General features: G+C 38.9%; 1 protein-coding gene across 5 annotated transcripts; it reads right to left on the bottom strand.

The window, feature by feature from the left end:
- Positions 1-5,568: 5,568 nt before the first annotated feature.
- Positions 5,569-13,955, bottom strand: LOC124396167 (zinc finger protein 239-like). Of its 5 annotated transcripts, XM_046865235.1 has the most exons (5): positions 13,833-13,955; positions 10,991-12,466; positions 8,924-8,930; positions 6,983-7,227; positions 5,569-6,901 (listed from the first exon to the last, which is right to left on the bottom strand). In XM_046865235.1, the coding sequence occupies exons 1-5, from the start codon at positions 13,934-13,936 to the stop codon at positions 6,016-6,018; spliced, it is 2,718 nt and encodes a 905-aa protein (XP_046721191.1). In that variant the 5' UTR covers positions 13,937-13,955; the 3' UTR covers positions 5,569-6,015. The 5 variants fall into 5 exon arrangements, with proteins under 5 accessions (XP_046721191.1, XP_046721183.1, XP_046721154.1 ...); XM_046865227.1 differs by lacking the exons at positions 8,924-8,930; positions 10,991-12,466; positions 13,833-13,955 and adding an exon at positions 7,760-8,659 and having other exon boundaries at positions 5,569-6,907; positions 7,073-7,359; XM_046865198.1 differs by lacking the exons at positions 8,924-8,930; positions 10,991-12,466; positions 13,833-13,955 and adding an exon at positions 7,760-8,663 and having other exon boundaries at positions 5,569-7,359.
- Positions 13,956-24,635: the final 10,680 nt, after the last annotated feature.

Raw genomic sequence — 24,635 nt, 5'->3', positions numbered from 1 at the left:
AGAGCCGTGCTCCTTACCGAGAGCCGTGCTCCTTACCGAGAGCCGTGCTCCTTACCGAGAGCCGTGCTCCTTACCGAGAGCCGTGCTCCTTACCGAGAGAGCCGTGCTCCTTACCGAGAGCCGTGCTCCTTACCGAGAGCCGTGCTCCTTACCGAGAGCCGTGCTCCTTACCGAGAGAGCCGTGCTCCTTACCGAGAGCCGTGCTCCTTACCGAGAGCCGTGCTCCTTACCGAGAGAGCCGTGCTCCTTACCGAGAGCCGTGCTCCTTACCGAGAGCCGTGCTCCTTACCGAGAGCCGTGCTCCTTACCGAGAGAGCCGTGCTCCTTACCGAGAGAGCCGTGCTCCTTACCGAGAGAGCCGTGCTCCTTACCGAGAGCCGTGCTCCTTACCGACATGTTTTGCTAGCCATGAAACATGTAAACTTCATTAACAACTTCATTGTTCAGCCTCTGGGTGAAATTATACATAAACATGGTATTCGCTTCCATTGCTATGCTGATGATACACAGCTGTATATTTCAAAGCCAGATGAGAGAGATCAGCTTAACAATGTTGAAGTGTAAAGTGTAAAGGACATTAGACAGTGGATGCTTGATAACTTCCTTTTGCTCAACTCGGATAAGACGGAAGTACTTTTACTAGGACCACATGCAGCTAGAAGTAAACTTTCCAATTATGTAGCATCTCTGGACGGTGTTTCTGTCTCAGTGAGTACAGCAGTCAAAGACCTTGGTGTGATTATTGACCCGAGTCTTCCCTTTGAGGCTCATGTAAATAATATTACCAGCTTTCACCTTAGAAATATTGCTAAAATTAGAAATATGATGTCGTTACAGGATGCAGAAAAACTAGTTCATGCTTTTGGTACATCTACATTAGACTACTGTAACTGCTTTACTGTCTGGGTGTTTGAGTAAGTGCATAAACAAGCCTCAGTTAGTTCAGAATGCAGCAGCAAGACCCCTTACTAGATCTGGAAAATATGACCACATCACCCCTGTTTTAATCAGTCTACACTGCTCCAAATTAAATCTTGCATTGATTATAAAATAAAATAAAATACTACTACTGAAGTATAAAGCACTTAACGGACTCGCGCCGCAGTATCTGAGTGCGCTTCTGTACCAGTATGATCCTTCACGCCTACTTATATCAAAAGGTGCAGGCTATTTGTTGGTGCCTCAAAAAATGAAAACTACAGCAAGGGGCAGATCTTTCTCTTATAAAGCCCCACAGTTATGAAACAACCTTCCAATCAGTGTTCGGGACTCAGACACAGTCTCAGTGTTTAATTTGAGGCTGAAAACCTATTTACTTAGTCAAATCTTTTATCAGTAGATTTTTCTTAGGTAAAGGAGTAGATCTGGAGGAAACATAGATATAGAGTGTTTGGTGAACTGGGATATTTGTATGCTGTCGTCCCCTCACTCTCACACGTTCACTCAGGTTCGTTGACGGTGGTGTGGTGGGTCGTCTCTTATCCCAGAGATCCCTCATGTCTGTGTTACCTTGTGGTTCCCCCTTTTAGTTATGCTGCCATAGCGAGTCTTGTCCCAATTGCACAGCGACCTTCACTTTCATACAACAAAAAGGACACAATAATCCATATCCTTCTCTTCCTGTCACCCCTCTTCTCTGTGCAGCTGGGGACGGTTTCTCATCAACGCCTTGGGTGGCTCCATGAAATTCCAGAGTAAGAACGGGAGCTTTGAGGATGGATTTGGACTGTAGTTAATGTCAACAGTCTGCTACATTGACTCAGGACTCAAGTTTGCTTCTGATCACCATCACTGTACCCCGCAACATCGTATATCTGCAATAAATGGACATTCAGTGCAACCCAGATGAGGATGGGTTCCCTCTTGAGTCTGGTTCCTCTCAAGGTTTCTTACTTATGCCATCTCTGGGAGTTTTTCCCTTGCCACAGTCACCACCTGCTTGCTCATCAGGGACAACCTTACACTTAATTTTTTTCACCACATTATCTGTGTAAAGCTGCTTTAAGACAATGTTTATTGTTAAAAGCACAATACAAATAAAAATTGATTGAATTGAGTTGTGACAGCGGTGAAGTGTGCAGTAGGAACTAAAGACTGGTTCAAGGTGGAGGTTGGACTACATCAAGGATCGACTCTAAACCATTTCCTGTTTGCAGTGGTAATGGACAGATTGACGAACGAGGTCAGACAGAAGTCTTCATGGACTATGATGTTTGGGAATGATATTGTAAATCATGGTGAGAGTAGGGAGCAGGTTGAGAAGAGAAAGGTGGTGGTACATGCTGGAGAGAAGGGGAACGAAAGTCAGTAGGAATAAGACAGAGTACATGTGTGTGAATGAGAGGGAGGGCAGTGGAGTGGTGCGGTTGCAGGGAGAAGAGGTGGAGAAGGTGGAGGAGTTCAGGTACCTGATGTCAACAGTGCAAAGTAATGGAAAGTGTGTTAGAGAAGTGAAGAAAAGTGTGCAGGCAGGGTGGAGTGGGTGGAGAAGAGTGATAGCAGGAGTGATTTGATAGAAGGGTAAGGGCAAGAGTGAAAGGAAATGTTCTCATTCGGACACCCTATACAATTGCATGCTTCTAGCATGCAATTGTATAGGGTGTCCGAATGAGAACATTCCACAAGCACACTCCAAAATCTAGCGGAACATCTTCCCAGAAGAGTAAAGGGAATTACAAGAGCAAATTTTGAAACTAAATAATGTTGATTGCAATGTTTAAAAAGCACATATCATACTTATGACGAAGTGTCCACAAACTTTTGGCAATACAGTGTAAATAAATAAATAAAAATCCTGTTTATAATTTAAACCACTCGTAAAAGCATAATGATCTCACAGATCTTATTTTAAACCCAGGACACATGATATGTACATGGATACTTGTATTATGCATATAATTACTATAATGGACCGTTTAATCAAATTGTTAAAAAAAAAAAAAACTACAACAATGTAAAATAGTACTGAACTTTATTACAATAATAAATAAATAATAATAAAAAAACAGTACTGACTCATGAAAATGTGCTGAAAAAGATAAAAAATTTGATATATAAATTATATAAAAACAAAAGACATTCATTTAAAATTATATAAAAAAAAAAAACACTTCAACAAACAGCACACAGTGTCAGTGATTCGCCTCCAGAGCCCGCTCTTGTACTTTATAATGACTGCAGACCTTCTCAGCCGCTCCAGTGAAAAACGAAACCTGGAAAAACTATCGGTGTTTGCCAATAGTCGATAGTTCCAGTAATCAACTGGAACGGCAAAACTGATTAATCGGTCAACCCTTTGTCCAAAACCATTGGCATTGATTTGTTCTGATTTTGCTGTTATAAAAGCTTCCTCTCTTCTCAGTCACATTGGATTTCCACAAAAGCACGAGAGGTGATGTACGCTAATAGAGCCTATCCTAAATTTGTTGTTCAAAATTATCCCAAACGTATTCAATGGGGTTGAGACACTTGACAAATTTCTGCCACACCAGCTTTTACACACCATGTATTCATTGGGTTGGCTCTTCTAAGTTCTAAGGAAAATGCTAGGCTACACCATGCAAAGACATTCTACAAGACTGGAGAAGGACCACATACAGTACGAGTGATGGTCGGGTGGCCCCATACTTTTGGCTATTAGCGATGGGTCGTTCATGGACGATTAGTTCAACTCAGAAAAATTGTTTTGTTAGTCGCAGAATTTCTGTAGGTTATGTACAGAAAAAAAAGACTAAAGTAGTTCATCTCGACTCTTCTAGTCAGTCGTTCATTCTTTTATCATATGAATCCCATAGATGCTATGCAGTGCATTACACAGGAAACAGAACTGAGTAGATCTCATGTCCTTTGTTTTTTTTTTGTTCGTCAGACAACAAATTATTCAGACATCAAATGTCTAAATAATATTCATGTTATGCAAAGAATACAAGAAGCCATCAAAACACAACCCCGCTTTAAAAAAATTATAAATAAAAATAAAATTGTATCCATTACAAATACTATTGCAAACCATTAACTTCTTTACCAAATTGTTTCCATTATGTACTGTGTCTGTTTACATCAAAATCAAATCATTAAATCATTAAAATACCATGTTAATAGTTCCTAACGCTCTCTACTAACATCCAGAAGACACCAAGATTTAATCTACAAGTTGCCAGTGGAGTTCTTTTGGTCCTTTGGTCTGTATTGGGATCAGGCATAACACATTACTAACAGGTGATACGAGGTGGTATCAAAACCTTTACCATCGTGGTATCAAAACCATCACGCCAACATACGGCAACACGAAGTCACAGGGAGCACCGACCTTCATAAGTCAGTGTGCCAAAAGACATCGTCCTCATCGGGAGCTGTGCAACTGGTGCTGTAATGACCACGTGCGCATTCGGTCACCAAGCTCTCCTCAAACGTGAGTTTCTCACCGGAAACAACATGATCTTCCTACCACACCCACCCTACTCGCCAGATTTGGCTCCAGCGGACTTCGCCCTCTTGCCGAAGATGAAGATCCGGCTTAAAGGTTGTCGTTTTGAAACTATTGTGGCGATCCAGCACGAATAGCAGAAGATGCTTGATACGCTTCGAAAGAGGTCTTCCAGGACAAATTCCAGAAGTGGCTGGTATGCTTGGGAACGCTGTACTGCTGTGCAAAGGGACTATTTTAAGGGTGTAAATGTAGATAAATCACGTACTTTCTTGTAAAAAGCGCTGGTCTTGATACCACCTTGTACATTACTTGATGAAACCCACAGGGACCATTACAGTTTCCAATAAAACATGTACATTTTTAATTAGAACCATTACAAACTCTATATAACATGATTCTCTTTAACACTGGTGTGGTTCAACTATGTAGCAACAGCTTGGTGTAGATCTACACGAGTCGTAGTGTATGTGCAATAGTCTCTCAAGAAAAGAAAAAGAAGACTTGTACTTTATACTTGTCACATGTACATTACAGCAGGGGTGTAAGAAAATATTGCTAAAGGTGAGCATCGCGATATTCTGTGCTCGTCCATGCGCACGCTGCCACACTCATAACCAGAAGAAGCTTCATTTGTAGCGTAAAGAACATCGCTATACACAGAAAGCTAAAGTTAGAGCAGACTGAACCTGCCTGATGGCCTGCCTTCTCTACCTTTAAAGAAGTAATAATAGTCTCTTACTTTTTATTTTCCTGCCTCCCTAGTATTGTAGCTTTTAGATGTAAAACCCTAGTTAGCGCTCATATCATGCGTCTACTACTAGTCTAATACTAACGGTAATACTACTAATATAATACAGGGGTGTAACGGTACACATATTCGTCCTGAACTGTTTCGGTACAAGGCGAACCAAATGCAATCATTTTTACGTGCGGAACATAGTTTCAATCTAAATTCCTTCAGGAACGTATTAAGTGGCGCACCGCAAGTTTGTTTTGTCGCCGCCTGGCAGTGTAGTGTCACTACTTTTTTCAAAATTATTATTATTTACATGTAGAACATAAACAACAATGCCAGAGGAATAAAAAGAAACTAGATCTAACTTAGATTTTGTTTTGCCCATGCACAAACTCGCTGCCACTTGCTGCCATTGCCATTTTATTTCAAATTGCTTTCGAAAAACTTATCATTGATGTTCACAAATATTTATAATAATAGTGTTAATAAATAAATAAAAAAAACAAGCAATTTTTTCGTTTTGCATTTTTTCCCCCTAACCGTACTGAAATTTTATCGGACCATGACTTACAAACTTAGATACAGACCAAACCATAATTCTTTTTTGGTACTGTTACACCCCATAATATAACATAATACAATAATAACACAGCCTTAATTTACATTATGGTGAAATTCTTTCATTGCATATCCCAGCGATGTTTGGAAGCTGGAGTCAAAGTGCAGAGTTCTCCATGTTACAGTGTTCCTGGAGCACTGAGGGTTAAGGGACTCGCTCAAGGGACCCGAGAGTGGCAGCTTGGCGATACCCGGTTTGGGGATACCTTTTAAACCTACCACTATATCATTATCAGTGAGCACATTCAACCGTTGTGTCTTTCGAAGGCATTTGATGAACTGAGGCATTTGCCAGACCGTCATCAGAAAAGGGCTTGTTTTCCACCTGAACGCAGACATGCTTTTTAAGCTGCCGTTTGTCCCTAAAACTCTTTGTGCAGTGCGAGCACTGATATGGTTTCTCTCCCGTGTGAACATTATGATGGCGCTGGAGATCGGTCTGCTGCGAGAAACTCTTGCCGCACTGCGAGCAGCGATACGGCTTCTCTCCCGTGTGAACGCGTTGGTGCCTCCTGAGGTTATGGCTGCTGATGAAACCTTTGCCACACTGCAAGCACCGGTGCGGCTTCTCTCCTGTGTGGATGCGATCGTGTTGGTGGAGAGAACTCTGCTGCGTAAAACACTTCCCGCACTCGGAGCACTGATACAGCTTCTCTCCGGTATGGATGCGCTCGTGCTGCCGGAGGTGACTTTCCCGGAAGAAGTTTCTCCCACACTGAGAGCAGTAATAGAGCTTCTGTCCAGTGTGAACGTTCTGGTGGCGCTGGAGATCGTTGAGCTGCGTAAAACTCTTCCCGCATCGCGAGCAGTAATACGGCTTTTCTCCCGTATGAACGAGGCTGTGTCTTCTGAGGTTATGTCCGGTCATGAACCCCTTTCCGCACTCCGAGCATTTATACGGCATCTCTCCAGCATGGACGAGTTGATGATACCGGAGAAGACTCTGCCGTGTAAAAGTCTTCCCGCACTCCGAGCACTGATGCGGCTTCTCTCCCGTGTGAATGCGCTGGTGCGCTTTGAGATTGCTTTGCGTCCTAAAATTCTTTCCGCACAGCGAGCAGTAAAACGGTTTCTCGCCCGTGTGAATGAGCTGGTGCCGCTGGTAAACACAGCGCTGATTAAAACTCGTTCCGCAGTACGAACAAAGATACGGCTTCTCTCCGTGTGAATGCGCTGGTGCGCTTTGAGATTGCTGCGTCCTAAAATTCTTTCCGCACAGCGAGCAGTAAAACGGTTTCTCGCCCGTGTGAATGAGCTGGTGCCGCTGGTAAACACAGCGCTGATTAAAACTCGTTCCGCAGTACGAACAAAGATACGGCTTCTCTCCCGTGTGAATGCGCCGGTGTGTTTCCAGAGTGATCAGCTGAGTGAAATCTTTGCCACATTCGATGCATCGGTATGGTCTCTCCCCGGTATGAACGCGCTGGTGTTGCTGGAGATGACTCTTTTTGCTAAAACATTTTTCACACTGCGAGCAGCGGTGAGTTCTTTTCTCCTTAGCCATTTCGTTAGGAACCTGTCCACAATAGATGAAGTGCACCAGCTAATTACATTCCTCTCCGAAGAGAAACAATAACTACAAAAAAGAAGATTAGAACATCACCGTCAATTATTCATCAAAATTCATAGAAAAATATTTGACTTGTTTTTAGATTCACTGCAAAATTAATGAGGACCGAAGTGAAGGGCCAAAGCTGCTCTTATTTAAATAAAGCTCTTTTTTTTGTGAGTCATTTAAATTTGACTCTGAATCTATGGACTCTTGACACTGAAGCTATCTCTTGAGGAACAAACAATAATACACAAGTAATATGATTTTTGAGTTACTACATGAAGAGGACAATTTAGAAAACTAGGTAACTATAATGTCTTATGTTATATCATTATATGATGCATACAATGACAGATAAAAAAAAATAATAAAGTAAATACTAACTATAAAAACATTTTAAAAATATGACTTGTCTTTTCAATACCTAAAATACTGCCATGACTTGTTGTGGTATGAGGAATACAACACTTCAGTGTGTGCAAGTCTGAATTCTGAAAATAATCTATTTTGGTATGGTAATAGTAATACGCCTAACGCTGCACCATGTCTCCACCCTGCCCTTGATCACTTTCCTACAACAGCACATCATGGGTAACTGCTTTCTTATCAATTATTGCCACTGTTCCCAACAACCAATCAGAAAAGTTCTCAATGACCAATCAGCAATTACTAATGTTCTTAACAGCCAATCATTGATCAGAGTAGTTTCCAACAACCAATCAGTGATCAGAATAGTTCTCAACAAACAATCAGTAATTACTATTGTTTTTAACAGCCAATCATTGAGCACAGAAGTTCACACTAACCAATCACTGATCAGACGGGTTCTAAAAAACAATCAGTAAGTACTATTGTTTCAAACAGCCAATCATCAAGTAGGAAAGTTCTCAACAACCAATCACTGATAAGAGAAGTTCTCTATAATAAATATGGTATCTATAGCAGTGGAATCATAACGACCATAATCACCAGTTTGTCCTAAGCATCCTCTGAGCAAAATTTACAGTACTAAAATCAAGCTTTTCCATCAGTAACCATTACCTTCGTTTGTCTTCAGAATTCTCACAACCTCTTTATTACTTTGTCTGCTCTTCTGCTACAGATGCCATTTTTACAAATCTGAGTAAACAGTCTGCAGCAACATCAGCACATCTCCTATAACACTCATAACCCAGGGCGCGCTCTTATCTCTATAATATTCACTAACTACAACAAATACACACCATTCTACCAACAGAAACACTGCCAGAACGTACACTGTCTCGGCATTCACATGCACACAAACGAAACTGAAGCGCAAAAACAAGACGCCAAAACACGAAAACTTCCGGGTTACTTCCCGCGCATGCGCATATCCCATTTCTGCTTGATGCGGCCCGAACCGCACCGCGCATGCGCACCAAGGCATCACACCAGCTGTACCAATAATAATAATAATAATAATAATAATAATAATAATAATAATAATAATCTGATTCGATCATTCAACATTCCCGAGTTCTAAAAAAACATAAATGACTGTCTTCAATGATAGAAATCTTTAGAAAATTGTATGCCCACTTTTTTATAGATGTAATATATACAGTACAGACCAAAAGTTTGGACACACCTTCTAATTCAAAGAGTTTTCTTTATTTTCATGACTATGAAAATTGTAGAGTCACACTGAAGGCATCAAAACTATGAATTAACACATGTGGAATTATATATGGAATTATATACATAACAAAAAAAGTGTGAAACAACTGAAAAATGTCATATTCTAGGTTCTTCAAAGTAGCCACCTTTTGCTTTGATTACTGCTTTGCACACTCTTGGCATTCTCTTGATGAGCTTCAAGAGGTAGTCACCTGAAATGGTCTTCCAACAGTCTTGAAGGAGTTCCCCGAGAGATGCTTGGCACTTGTTGGCCCTTTTGCCTTCACTCTGCGGTCCAGCTCACCCCTAAACCATCTCGACCATCTCAGGTCATCTGGCGCAGCACCCCATCACTCTCCTTCTTGGTCAAATAGCCCTTGATGCCTTCAGTGTGACTCTACAATTTTCATAGTCATGGAAATAAAGAAAACTCTTTGAATGAGAAGGTGTGTCCAAACTTTTGGTCTGTACTGTATTAGTTTATTTATTTGTTTTGCTGATTGTTTTATTACCGCTGCACTTAGGACAAGGAGCTCGGAAGATCACAACACTTGGTTTATTGGATATCAGAGGGTAAAACTCGTACATTAGAGACAGCAGAATAAACAGTACATCTCATCTCTCTCACTCTCTACACTCTCACAGCTCCCACACAGACTTGGAATCATGGGGACTGTTCTAATGGTAATATCTATAGATCTTCTTTAAAGTTGTACTTTATATACAACCTTAAATTTCACTTGCTACATATAAATACATTTTTTTTTTACAAATGCAACTATGTTAAGAATGATGCATCGCAATAGAAATGCCAACTTGTATACAATGCATACTTCTTTAAATCGATGCATCACATTGTTAACTTTTAGGCCGATGTACTGGCGACTCTGTGAATTTAACCATCCCTAATCTAGACATATAACAAAGGGGTGCAGCTATCCTTTATGAAAAATAGAATACCTAAACACTCTTTGAACATCTCTTGTTGAATAATCTGATATTATTGTTATTGTCTGGGACAGAAGAAGCGATCTCCAAACCATTTGCTTTCAGCTTCTTTCATTTATTTATCTTTAATTACTTTGTAACATTTAGATCAATCAACCACTATTTTATTGAAAGGTTGTGCAACAAAGATTGATGATAGGAAATGTGTCTGGTAGAACCTAAACAAACAGGTGTGTCTTTTCATGAAACAGCGGAAATATTTTATTTCTAATAGATCAGAAATAAAAGTATATATTCATGTACTAGAACACATGTCCAAATAATGTTCCAAAGGCATGTTGTGAAGGGAATACATAATGCCATTTACTCCATCAAAACACAAACTACGTAAAAACCCCTCAGTAAAAAACCCCAACAAAATCAATAGAAACAATCACAGAATTTTAAAACAGAAACACTATTACAAACCACCAATTGTTACCCATTTAAACCATTAGCAAATGGTTTCCATTAAGCAGCGTGTTTGCGTACATCATTAAATCATTATGGTCAATCCAAAGAAACCTGTATAATAATGGTGTCCTAATGGTCTCTATTTATTGGTGTCTCTGTTGCCCAAGACAGGGGTCTCCAACCATAACCGGGCCATTGATCATTTGGTACGGGCCCCCACAGGAGGAAAAAAAAACGTATCTATTGACCTTCACGGCCTACAAGGGGTATTTTTCAAAATGACCACTTCCACCTGTGCCAATTTCCCAAAACTAGATTGTGGTTTTTTTAAATGCATGGATAAATTAAGCTAAAGTAACAGATTTAAATACATTTTTCATTAGAAAACCTTTCAACTGTATTCATTCAGGTATGGGAGTTATGTCTTTGGTCATCCAGTTTGTTAACGCACACATGCAATAGACACTGAGTGAATGTTAATTCTGCTTGGACCTCCCATTCCGTGCGCTTGTGTCCTTTTCAACATTGATTGACCGAGGTGTGTCCCAGACTGTCATCAGTAAATGGTTAGTTGTCCATCTGAATGCATGGATGCTTTTTCAGAGCCTGTTTGTCCCTGAAGCTCTTCCCGCACTGCAGGCATTGGTATGGTTTCTCTCCCGTGTGAACGTGAAGATGCCTTCGGAGATTAAATGCGGTCGTAAAACCCTTTTCACACTGTAAGCATTTGTAGGGCGTCAGTCCGGCATGGATGAGCTGGTGATCCCGGAGGTGGCCGTGTTGTCGAAAACTCTTGTCGCACTGCGAGCACTGGTGCGGCTTTTCTCCCGTGTGAATGCGTTGGTGCTCCTTGAGATTGCTTTGCGTCCGAAAACTTTTGCCACACTGCGCGCAGTAATACGGTTTCTTGCCGGCGTGAATGAGCTGGTGACGAAGGAGGTCGTTCTGCTTTGTGAAACTCCTGCCGCATTGCAGGCAGTAATAGGGCTTCTCTCCAGTGTGGACGAGCTGGTGTCTCCGTAGTTCGTTTGCGCTGATGAAACCTTTTTCACACCACGTGCAACGGTGTGGCTTCTCTCCCGTGTGAACAAGCTGGTGGCGCTGGAGAACGTTTTGCTGCGCAAAACTCTTCCCGCACTGCAAGCAGTCATACGGCTTCTCTCCTGTATGAATGAGCTGATGTCTCCTGAGGTGGTGTCCAGTCGTGAACCCCTTTCCGCACTGTTCACATTTATGGGGCGTTGTTCCCGCGTGGACGAGCTGATGATACCGAAGACGGCAGCGTTGCGTAAAAGTCTTCCCGCATTCTGAGCACTCGTACGGCTTCTCTCCCGTGTGAACGAACTGGTGATCCCGGAGACTGCTTTTCGTCCGGAAACTCTTTTCGCACTGCGAGCACGGGAACGGCTTCTCGCCCACGTGGATGAGCAGGTGGCGCTGGAAACCACAGCGTCGAGCGAAACTCTTCCCGCAGCACGAGCAGTAATAGAGCTTCTGCCCCGTGTGAATGTTCTGGTGGCGCTGCAGATCGGTCTGCTGCACAAAACTCTTCCCGCACTGAGAACAGAAATACGGCTTCTCTCCCGTATGGAAGCGTTGGTGCGTCCGGAGGTTGTACGAGGTCCTGAAACCTTTTCCGCACTCCGAGCATTTGTATGGCGTCGCTCCGGCGTGGACGAGCTGATGATGCCGGAGGTGACCGTGTTGCTTAAATGTCTTTCCGCACTCCGAGCACTGATACGGTTTCTCTCCCGTGTGAATGCGCTGGTGCTCCTTGAGGTTGCTTTGCGTACGGAAACTTTTCCCACACAGCGAGCAGTAAAACGGCTTCTCTCCTGTGTGAATGAGCTGGTGTCGCAGGAGATCGTTCTGCTTCGTAAAACTCTTCCCGCACTGCGAGCAGTAATACAGCTTCTCTCCCGTGTGAACGCAATGGTGTGTTTCAGGAGTAATCAGCTGATTGAAATCTTTCCCACATTCCTCGCAGTGGTATGGTCTCTCTTTGAGATCAGTCTTTTTAGGAAAACCTTTTCCACTCTCCTTGCCCATTTTGTTAGGAATCTGTCTACGATGAACCAGCCAAATCACATTCCTGTCTGAAGACAAATAATAACTAGAAAACAGAACATTACAAAGTCAAACTATATAATGTTTTAATAAATAAAAGTTATCTGTAAAAATATATATATATTTTTTATATTCAACCGTTTGAATCAGGGGTGAAGTGAATATGAATTTAATCCAATTAACTGCATTGTGGGGGGAAAAGACACTTTGAATTGCATTTTAAATACCATACAAAAATTAATAAGTTAAATAATTTTAGACGGTTTTGTCTCAATCGAAGTTGCAAAGTACCTATTTAAACATATTTACATTTATGGCACCTGGAAGAATATACAGACCGACATACAATTATCTTTTATACAACTGAGCAGTTCAGAGTTAAGGGCCTTGCTCAAGGGCCCAACAGTGTGTATCTGTTGGTGCTGTGAGGAGTTAATGATTTAAATAATTAATGACAGATTCTAATTAGCTAATAATTTCACCCACATTAAACGTAGCTAAAAAAAAAAGCATGTCCAATGATTAAAAAAACCTAAATCTCTTGCAACTTCTCTTTACGCAGTACCGTATGTCTCCGCCCTGCCTTTGATTACTTTCTTACAAAGTCACAACACATCATGGGTGAATGTGTTCTTCGCACCGAATGACACTATTCCCAACGACAATCACTGATCACCACTGTTCTGAACAACCAATCACTGATTACTATAGATCCCAACAACCAATCTCTAATTACTACTATTCCCAACAACAATCACTGATCTAGGCTCTGTTCTGAACAACCAATCACTGATTACTACTATTCACAACAACCAATCACTGATTACTACTGATCAACAACCAATTACTAATTACTACTATTCACAACCAATCACTGATTACTATTGTCCCGACAACCAATCACTAATTACTACTATTCCCAACAAAAATCACTGCTCTAGGCTCTGTTCTAAACAACCAATCTCTGATTACTACTATTCCCAACAACCAATTACTGATCACCTTGTTCCAAACAAGAAGTCACTGATCAGATGGACTCCACTAACCAATCATTGATCAGAAAAGATCCCAATAACTAATCACTGATCACTATTTTCTCAACCAATCACTGATCACCAGTTTGTCCTAAGCATCCTCTGAGCAATATTTAGTTATAAAATCAAGCTTTTCAATCAGTAACCAGTACCTTCTTCTGTCTCCAGAATTCTCACAACCTCTTTATCACTTTGTCTGCTCTTCTGCTACAGATGCCATTTTTACAAATCTGATCTTTCAGTAAACAGTCTGCAGCAACATCAGCACATCTCCTATAACACTCATAACGCTCGTATCTCTATAATATTCACTAACTACAACAAATACACACCAACAGAAACACTGCCAGAACTTACACTGTCTCAGCATTCACATGCACACAAACGAAACTGAAGCGCAAAAACGAGACGCCAAAACACGGAAACTTCCGGGTTACTTCCCGCGCATGCGCATATAACATTCTGCGCTTACACAGTCCGAACCGCACCACGCATGCGCAGCACATACAGAGGTCTTACAGCAGCTTTGCTTATGGCTGTAAAGGACTTTTGATAAGCCAAACAAATAAAGCATTTTTTTTTATCTGTGTCATGCTGTTTATTATGCAAACGCTTTTAAAATTAATGTAAGAGAATATTTAATTAATATCAACTTATCATTTATGTTACAGAATCAGAATCACCTTTATTGCCAAATATCATGGGATGAATGTACAAGGAATTTGTCATGGTGTGTAGGTGCCAAAAAATAAATAAAGTGATAAATAAAGATAAAGATGTTGACCATACAATTAGTGCAGGGTATGTAAAAGTGAGACATTGCAATAATATAATATTTTCTAATATAAATCCAAATTTGCAGGGCTGCATTACAGTAGTTCTGTTTTATCTTTTACTTTTGCCCTAATGTACATATGAAATAATACTGTGCACATGTAATGTAAAGTGTATAATGTGTAATAATGCAATGTTAGTGTTTATGAAGGTAGATAAAACATTATAGTGGGTCTCAATTGTGGGCCATGAATTTCACCATTATTATGATGCTATGACATCTATGAAAAACCATCACCATTATGCAGAAATGCAGTATACCAAAGCGCTGCATCACAGACAGGAATCTCATGTAGCAAGAATCAATGGCATTACAAAACCAAATTTATACTATTCAACTCCTTTCAATGCAGCCACAGCTGCACTGCCCGCATAAAACATCTGTAGAAGAAACATCAATGAATTTTTGTGCATTTCTTCCATCCATGCATAACAGAGATTTAGGCAAATTGTGTGTTTTTGTGTAAATTCGACGGGAAAGAAAATGTAAAAGTATTAATGGTTCATTAAAAAGCTTAACAACTGTTTGGAACTGTTTTGGTTGACCCTGTTTTCTTGTGATGTCCAGCTTTAGTTGGAAAGTCCATCTTGTAAATGTCCTTGTTAGTGTATCTGCAACCACACATCAATTTCTTCTCCTCTGTCATCAATTGTGAAATGAAAAACAGGTATTAAATCCATATAAATATATTTGAGCTTGGACTACAGCCTCCTGACAAAGGGGTGTTACTCGAAAAGCCAAAATAATAATAATAAAAATATTTAATAATAATAATAATAATAATAATATTTAATAATAATAATAATAATAATAATAATAATAATAATAATAATAATAACGCACCTTCTGAAAAAAAAAATCAAGCAATCCACATCCCTAGAGCGAAGAAAATATAAATGATGCCTTTCATTAATATGTTGGAATTATTCAGAAGTATTTCTACAATTTTGCCCTTACTCACACCAATAACCAAGTTACGTCCAATATATGTAAACATATTCACAAGCGCTTTGCTCCAAAAAACCCTTCAAATGATCTTGGTTTTAGGGAGCTGTAAAGCTTCAGGATCAGGGTGAGGTATGATTGCTGGGAACATGATCACTTCCTGATTTAACCTCAGCTAACTGACTGGTGGTAACATTTGGATGCAGCTCCATGACACATCTGCTGGGGTGTGTAATTAGCTGTCATTTAAATCATGATGGATTTGGCAGAAATGATTTGGGGCAATCAGGACGGACAGCAGGAATAAGAATATAAATGTAGAAATATGCCCTGCTGATGTACAGAGCAGACTGAAGGGGATATTTTTTTACTGTGATGATTTTCACTTTGTAACAGAGTAGTGGGTATAGCTCATGTTTTCTTTGGATTGTGAAATAGGGTTTACCCAGTGGTGGACAGTAAGTAAAATGATTGTCCATTTTTCAAGTAGCTGTACATTATCAGAATATTTTTTCGATTTGGAAACGTTCACTTCACTACATTTTAATGCATAATATCTTACTTTTTTCACTAAAATGTAAAAAAACATGCCATTTCTTGCTACTTTGAATTGAAAAATATAAATTTAATATGTTAAATGAGAAGCTGTGACAAGAACCAATGCATAATACTGTTCTGAAAGTGTGTATGGAGGAAAACATCTTTCACTGTCTCACTGTAACTATAGACGTCTATAACTATGAACCTCTCATTTCACATCAATACTGATTTGCTGTTATGATAATTTCCATTCTTCTAGGGAGTTTTCACTAGGTTTCGTGAAGATGTGAGCTCATATTATCCCCAAGCAGTGTAAGAAAACTTTAGGTACTGATGTAGGTGAGGTGATGAGGCCTGGGGTGCAGTCAGCATTCACATTCATTCCAAAGATGTTCAATATGGTTAAGTTTAGATCTTTATAGGAGGCCACTCAAAATCTTCCACTCCATCAAGCATCTTTATTGTTTGGGTCTCCTAGTTCAAGTAAAGGGGAAATGTAATGCTGCATCCAAAAGCATAGAATACAATTGTGTGCCTCCAACTTTGTGTCTCCCACAAAGTCAAAGTTATTGGATATACAGTACAGACCAAAAGTTTGGACACACCTTCTCATTCAAAGAGTTTTCTTTATTTTCATGACTATGAAAATTGTAGAGTCACACTGAAGGCATCAAGGGCTATTTGACCAAGAAGGAGAGTGATGGGGTGCTGCGCCAGATGACCTAGCCTCCACAGTCACCGGACCTGAACCCAATCGAGATGGTTTAGGGGTGAGCTGGACCGCAGAGTGAAGGCAAAAGGGCCAACAAGTGCCAAGCATCTCTCGGGGAACTCCTTCAAGACTGTTGGAAGAGCATTTCAGGTGACTACCTCTTGAAGCTCATCAAGAGAATGCCAAGAGTGTGCAAAGCAGTAATCAAAGCAAAAGGTGGCTACTTTGAAGAACCTAGAATATGACATTTTTCAGTTGTTTCACACTTTTTTGTTATGTATATAATTCCATATATAATTCCACATGTGTTAATTCATAGTTTTGATGCCTTCAGTGTGAATCTACAATTTTCATAGTCATGAAAATAAAGAAAACTCTTTGAATGAGAAGGTGTGTCCAAACTTTTGGTCTGTACTGTATATAATACATAAACACACACACACACACACACACACACACACACACACACACACACACACACACACACACTAAGCTTTTTCCTGCCTCACCTTGCTGCAGGTTGCACTTACCCTTATATCCTCTGCGAATACATAGAGAGGGGATTGGAGTCAGTATGTGCTTCTCTGTTAGACAAAGAAGTGTGTGTGTGTGTGTGTGTGTGTGTGTGTGTGTGTGTGTGAGAGAGAGACTGCAGGTGTAAATATTTCTTACCTTCTCTTTACTTCATTGGAATTTGGAAACTGAACAGCATCAGTCTTCATCCTGTTATGTCATTTCACCATCAGAGCAACAGATCCTCAATTTGAAACACACCAGCCCCCCCCCTTGTTGTCCCCGTTCGCATGGCTACACACATCAGCTGTTTCTCCTGATCTGCTGATCATATGAATGGCAGCAAGTTTTATCGCCAGAGACTCTGCTTACTGATGTGTGAGGTAAAACACTGAGCGTGTCAGACAGGACAGCGAGACGAATAAGACGAAGACAGCTCCATCTCAAACTCAGATCTGAAAACCTCAAGGGGAAAGAAGCATTGCTGCGTGCAACATAACAAAATGGAAATTTGAGGGATCTAGAGATATGTATTCAGGGACTGGGGGCAGTAGAATAGTTAAGGGAAGAGCGGCTCAGTAAACAGAAGGAGGATAAAAGCAGCTGAAGAGCTTCAAATGAGAACAAAAGCTGAAGAAAAATACTGTAGCGAAAGGATATCGCTGAATATACAGTATACAGTACATCGGAATCTGCACTCTGTCACAGATAACAAGCCCAACATTCACACCTGACATGATGCATCAGTTTCCCCAGCAGCAGGTCACACTCTCTCTCTCTCTCTCTCTCTCTCTCTCACACACACACACACACACACACACACAAACTATATATTATGTGATGATGTCTTTGTATACAGTATCATACAATTTTCTGTTTAAACTAGGAGACCCAAACGTGTTCCAGCATGACAATGCCCCTGGGCACAAAGCCAGTGTAGAAGATGTCAAGCAGCACCCTCAGGATAGAAGCAAGACCACACAAAAACAGGATGAGTAATGGAATATATTCTCTTAGAAGAGTAGTATGAGGCAAAATCAGTAAAAACACACCTACTCTCTTACTTCTATGCTTCCCGTCTGTATTCACACAGTGAGATTAAGTGTGAATGTTCAAAGGCATGAATAAAATACTTGTGCAGATAGATAGATAGATAGATAGATAGATAGATAGATAGATAGATAGATAGATAGATAGATAGATAGATAGATAGATTGATTGATTGATTGATTGATTGATTGAACTTTATTGTCATTGCATAGTACAGGTACACAGCAAAAAAAATGCAGTTTAGCATCTACCAGAAGTGCAAAATGTAGCAATCGTGCAAATAGTGCAGATAAATAAGTAGCATATTTACAGCATGTAAATATATAATATATATATGTAAATATTATATATATATATATATATATATATATATATATATATATATATATATATATATATATATATATATATATATAAAATCAAGACAGTGTTAATGAAGATAGGTGGGGACAATGGGTAACTAATGAGGAACACAGGGACACACTGGCGACATCTAGTGGAGAAGCCAGAAAATGGGCAGAATCCAGACAGGTCCCCCTAAATCCTGAGAAACCTTCTTTACACTAATAGTGGCTTATGACAGCATTTCACTATGACAGTTACTGAAGCTTTGAATTTATCAGGAAAATAATATTCTTTTTTACTTCCAGATTAGGACAGTATGTTATATTGGAAATAGTGTACAGTTTAGGGCATTGAGCATGTGGGATGTAGAAGCAAAATTGTTTTGTAGCATTGTATTTGGCTCTGAAGGTCTTGAGGTCAATACCTGGGAACCCGAGCAAGGCTCTTAACACTATAGCTACTCAGTTGTATGAATGAGACAAATATAAGACGCTCTAGATAAGGGTGTCTGTTAAATGCCATTAATGTAGAAAAAGTTTTTTTTTTCTCTTTTTGTCTGTACTTAAAATTTAGAAGAAAATGCTTTTAATATTAAATCTAAAAAGTAAAAGTAATGGAGGCATCGCAATCCAAATGTAGTTTTTCAGTTGGAAATACAAAAATAAATGCAATGTACACAGACCAACCAGACTATTTTTTCCACCATTAATGCTGTTATACCAAAAAAGAAATTGCAGCTTGTCCTTTTAAGAATCTACAAGCCTCTCTGTCCTGAAGACTTCCCAATATCTAAAACCTTAAAGTACATGCTTCACTTCTTTTTCCATTAACAATTAGTGAGACAAATAGAGAATGAGAACAAGCATACATATTGAGGAAGGAATTGCAAGATTTAATTGCATACAGGCCTTTTTCTTTTATTAATGTGTGTAATATGTTGTTATAGACATCTGGGACCTTCTGTTTATCTGGGCAGGGAAATGAATTGAACAACAACAGCTCCAGCATCTTAATACACATCAGCAGTTACAAAAATAAAAAAACAGGACTATCAAATTGAGATTATCTCTCAGTACATGCCAATGATCACAGACCATCTTAATTCCACAGAGTTGTTTAGTTAGACATGCAGCAGCTCTCTTATTGATGATGTTTGTTCTTTTGAATATTTCTGGAGGTGTTTAAAAGTTTGTTCTGTCCCAATCTGATAGAGATATCATTCTCATTGCAGGATTTTACATCTGTCAGATCTTCTACCTTTAGAGTGTTACTTCTACACATGAGGGAAAACTGAAATGTAATTGATTTATCACCACTGCCATTCTCGTACCGGGTGAACACAGTGCATGGAGGAAAGAGAATGTTTAGAGGGAGGTTAAAGTGAAAGTGCTGTGACATGTGGGATCTCAGTATTATAAATTTGTAGCTGAGTCAGCATAATTTGTAATATGAAGCATCAAAGTTTTTTTCATCCAAACTAGCAAATGTCTCAATAGGAACAATTCTAAAATTTGGCTTAACAAGGTATGGACACATCATGGACAATTTAAAAATCTACAATGTGGATTAACAAGACACACATGTCATGGTTACTTCAAATTTACATAATCAAAATTAAAAAATTAAATGCAATTTATAAAATAAAACACAGAGAGACACCAAACATATAGTTTCTTTTTTTCATTTTGTAGGTTTCTGTACATCATTATTATCAAAGTGAAGAAACCAGTCTAGAGAATTAATGGAATCTGGATACGTAATGACGTCCTAATGGTCCCTATTGGTGTCCAGTATGTGATCTGCCAAAAGTATTAGGGGTGAAAGCTTGGTGGTGATGGAATTTGAACTTATTCAATCCAAAGTCCAGCATCTTAACCACTTTAAAAACTGTGAATCCAACACACGTTTTACACACAAGTCATTTAATTCAGAGATGATTTTTTTTTTTGTTTAGTAATATATCAACTATGATTAATGTTTCTCTGTCCTTGGGTTTTTTCCTATGCATTACTAAGCGATGAATGAAGAAGCTTTTAACACGCTTAGTCAGTTTTCTTTGCTTTTTGGTCAGCTTCATTATACTGTATGAAATGAGAAAACAAACCAAGCCATGAAGCAAGTCAATCAAAAGTATACATTTCACTCTGACTCGGAGGCAGGAACCAGACTGACAGGTGCGAAAAGTCAACAGCAATAAACTTTTGACAAGTCGATGACAATACTTTGACAGTTTGATGATGGATTCTTGACAGTATAGTGTTTATGTTGCATCATCCAAATAAATGGTCAACAACATCTAGAATATTTACTTAAGCATAGGGGCTGCTCGCTGTCTTTGTGTCATGAATCGGAGACGGATTTTAGCTCAGGTATGATTTTCTAAATAAAAGATAAAACAAGATCTGGGAGAAAAATAAATCTTATAGAGGCAAACTAATCAAGAAGAAAAAAAAAACAGGTGTGTACATATACAGTAAATAAGTGAAACAAAAGACATTTAAAGGTAGAATGGAACTTGCTAGCTTGAGGATTACAGTAAATAAGAATTGCTGACTTATGTTTTAATATATACAGTATATTTGTCCATGAATATCTATTCAAATATTCCTATTAATCTATTTTCTTCATTTCATACAGTAGCTTTCCTGCACTGTTTACTGTATATTGATGGGTTTTTTTTTCAGTAGAATTAGCACAAAAACACAACTGTGGCGGCAGTGAAAGGAGACTTGTTTAAATGTGTATAATGTTTTTTAATTTTATTAATGGCATGCATTTTCACTGTATGAGACACCTGTCTGAGAAGCAGCGCTCTGTTATACTGAGTTTGTTTATAATACTGATGGTTTCTATATCCTGGGTGTCATGTCAAGTCAAGTCAAGTTTATTTCTATAGTGCTTTTCACAACAGACATTGTCTCAAAGCAGCTTTACAGAAATCAACAGTTAAGGTGAATGATGTGTATTTATCCCTGATGAGCAGCTGTGGTGACTGTTGCAAGGAAAAACTCCCTTAGATGTTATGAGGAAGAAACCTTGAGAGGAACCAGATTTAAAAGGGGAACCCATCCTCATTTGGGTGACATCAAAAGTGTGATTATAATCTTTAAACAATACAGAACACTGGAGAGTGAGAACTAACATGAGCACTGGAGTATAAGATTATAAGTAATGTTCTTTCTACAGTCTTATACAGTCTTTATGGGTATAAAACTAGGAGCTACTGAGCTCAACATTTGTGATATCATCATATCATTTGTGATATTTGTCATATTGATGATATTAAGAGGTGGATCGATTCACCGCCCTTAAAGGCCTATGTGTTAAATGCACGGTGCATAATTTAAAAATACTGGTGCATTGTTGACCTCTTTTGCAGATTACCATTGCTGTGATTTACAGAAAAGAGTGTTTTCTCTGCACACAATTAGCATGGCCCTGGCAATGGGTGGCTGTGGCATTGTGGGGTTTCGAACTCGAGATTATAGTGTGGTTATTCATCCTTTAAAGATAATGCTACTTCATGTAAACTGTAAGGTGGCTGTCCATTCTAAAATTTGAAAGTGGTATAGTATGGAGATGTGCATGGCAGGTGGTGTGATTTAAGAATGTTGTGGCACAGAGATGGTTTAAATGTGTTGTAGTTTGGAGACACTGTGTTTGTGGCTCTTATGTAATTTCTAATTTATGTGATCTAGAATTCAGAAGGTGTTGAAAGTAAAACAGATGATTTGGTTTGAAGGTTGTGTAGTTGCTGATAATCTTAGAGCATCTGTTTAGTAATTGTGCTTTTTTATTTTTGTGTAGCTTTAGCCTGAGGCATTCGGCACTGTACAAAGCCAAACAATTAAATTTCTAATTAAGCTGTAGCTGGATTTAAAAAAAGATAGAACCATTAGAGTCCCTTGAGGAGGAATATGACCTTTCTGCTGCTAAGAGAACCTCTTTCATTCTGCATCTTGTCTCTGACAGGTCTGACACACGTTCCATGGAATAAATGTAATGCAATTAGAGGAAGTTTGACAGCAAGGCCTTTCTGCAAACAACCCCTTACCCTGATTCTATTCTCTGGCTAGAACATTCAGAAGGGTTTCATATCTCAAAACCTCTTACTCATGGCATTCTCTGAATATGAAATGTCCCATGAATAAAACAACCATAAACAACATGCAGAGCATGAAGCGCGAGGTGACTTTCCATCAGTTCACTCCTGTATCATCCGTGCCATGTATCTTCAGTAAGCCATCATTATGAGATGGACAAACGTGTATTGGTGTGTGCCAACATTTCCTCAATTTCCCAAATGCATATGTTATGACATAACTTTATGGCCTTAACATTATGCCTAATAATGTGTTGGTCCCCCTTTTGCTGCCAAAACAGTCCTAACCAGCGAGCAGTAACAGCATTAACTTCTTCTGAAATTTGAGCTACAGGATCTAATTTGTTGGATCAGATCACATTCGCTCCGCACGTGCATCAATGAGCCTCCGCCACCCATGACCCTTTTTATCGGTTCACCACTGTTCTTTATTTGGACGACTTTTAATAGATACTGACCACTGCGGACCGGGAACAGTCCACAAGAGCTGCAGTTTTGGAGATGCTCTGACCCAGACATTTAGCTTTTACAATTTGGTGCTTGTCAAATTCATTGAAATCCTTATGCTTGTCCATTTTTCCTGCTTCTAATAGTTGCCTATTATATCCCACCCACTTACAGGTGCCATGATGACGAGATAATCAGTGTTATTCACTTCAACATTCATAATGTTATAAGGTCATAATGCTATGTCTGATTGGTATATAATCTTCATAAAATTGCACTACTTTCAAAATGAAAAGAATGACATAAAAAAAAATTTAACATTATAAAAATAAAGTACTACTTTAATGAGAAATCACTTTATTTTCTTATATTTAAATATTTACTATGTATTTACTTATTGTTCTGCTTATTGTACTAATTGTTTTGCTTCCTCTTCTGCCAAGAAGGCAAATAAAATTATAGCCCATGGAACATCTGTTGTCAAATTTGGCAGCATGGCTGACAAAGGTCTAGGGAACATTCTGACTAAATTAAGGCCAAGTTCTACCCATGCTGCAGTGCCACTATAAAGTCAAATTTAGGGATAATTTGGAAGTAGGCTTATGGCAAAATATTTTTTTCAATTATGTAAAAGCCAGACATCCATGGATTCCCTAAGCCAAGATGAGTTCAACATACCCTATGACATGAATTTGATTATTCTTTTTATTTGATTTGTTTTTATATTCCTCCTACAAATTATGTCTTGTTGTCAGCAAATTGGGCAGATGTCCTCAACAGACCAAGCCTCACAAACATTATCAAAATAAAACTTGGTAGGCATCTTCAGGACTATGGCCTGAGGATATGTTACAGATTTCTTGCCACTATTACCTACAGGTCAAAAGATACAGTAACCTTTAAAAATACTTATATTTAACTTATAACTGCAATCATTGTTTCTAATCTTGCAAATTTCTTCAGATTTTTCATCAGATTTGACCTCTAAAAGTCTAAAGTCAGAAAATTCCACCAATTAAACATTTTATACCACAAATAACCTTTGCTTAAAGTTATAGCTCTGATTTCCTGTCATTGCTGTGGCAGTGAGATTGGATGCTTGGCCCCTGAAAATGTATTTAATTATGGATGTTTCTTCTTTCAAAGCACTTTCCTAGCCGATAAAATCTGATATCTTTGTTTGATCATTCTTACAATAAAACATGGAACTCACAAACAGCAGTTTTCCACACTCACAGAAGTATTAATTAATCATCAGTCAACAATCAGGCCTGCCTTTTACACTTACTTAGTGTGATTATAACAATTAAATAACATAGTAGGAGAGACTTCAGTTTCATTAAATCCACCTGTGATTAATTAATACCACAGATATAAGAAATGCTATCTTTACTCTACATTTTCCTGTAAAGCATCAAGGTAAATGAATATGGATTAAATGCAGTTCTCCTTCATTTCACAGCATTAAAACGTATTACCTTAATGCACAAGTTGAACTGACAGTGAAGGATTTGAAAAAGCTTTTTAATTATTTGAATACATACACACATGCTTGTAGTCTCTGTCATAAGAAATTCACTGTTACCCATCAAAAGATTTAATGTTCTGTAGCACTTTGGTGAACCTCAATTTTCTTTTCATAATAACGAGTAAATGCATTTGAAGTGCATA

This window comes from Silurus meridionalis, chromosome 2 (genome assembly GCF_014805685.1).
Source record: "Silurus meridionalis isolate SWU-2019-XX chromosome 2, ASM1480568v1, whole genome shotgun sequence".
Lineage (NCBI taxonomy): Eukaryota > Metazoa > Chordata > Actinopteri > Siluriformes > Siluridae > Silurus > Silurus meridionalis.
Note: the sequence above shows the minus strand (reverse complement) of the source record. Positions and strands in the feature narration are given on the sequence as shown.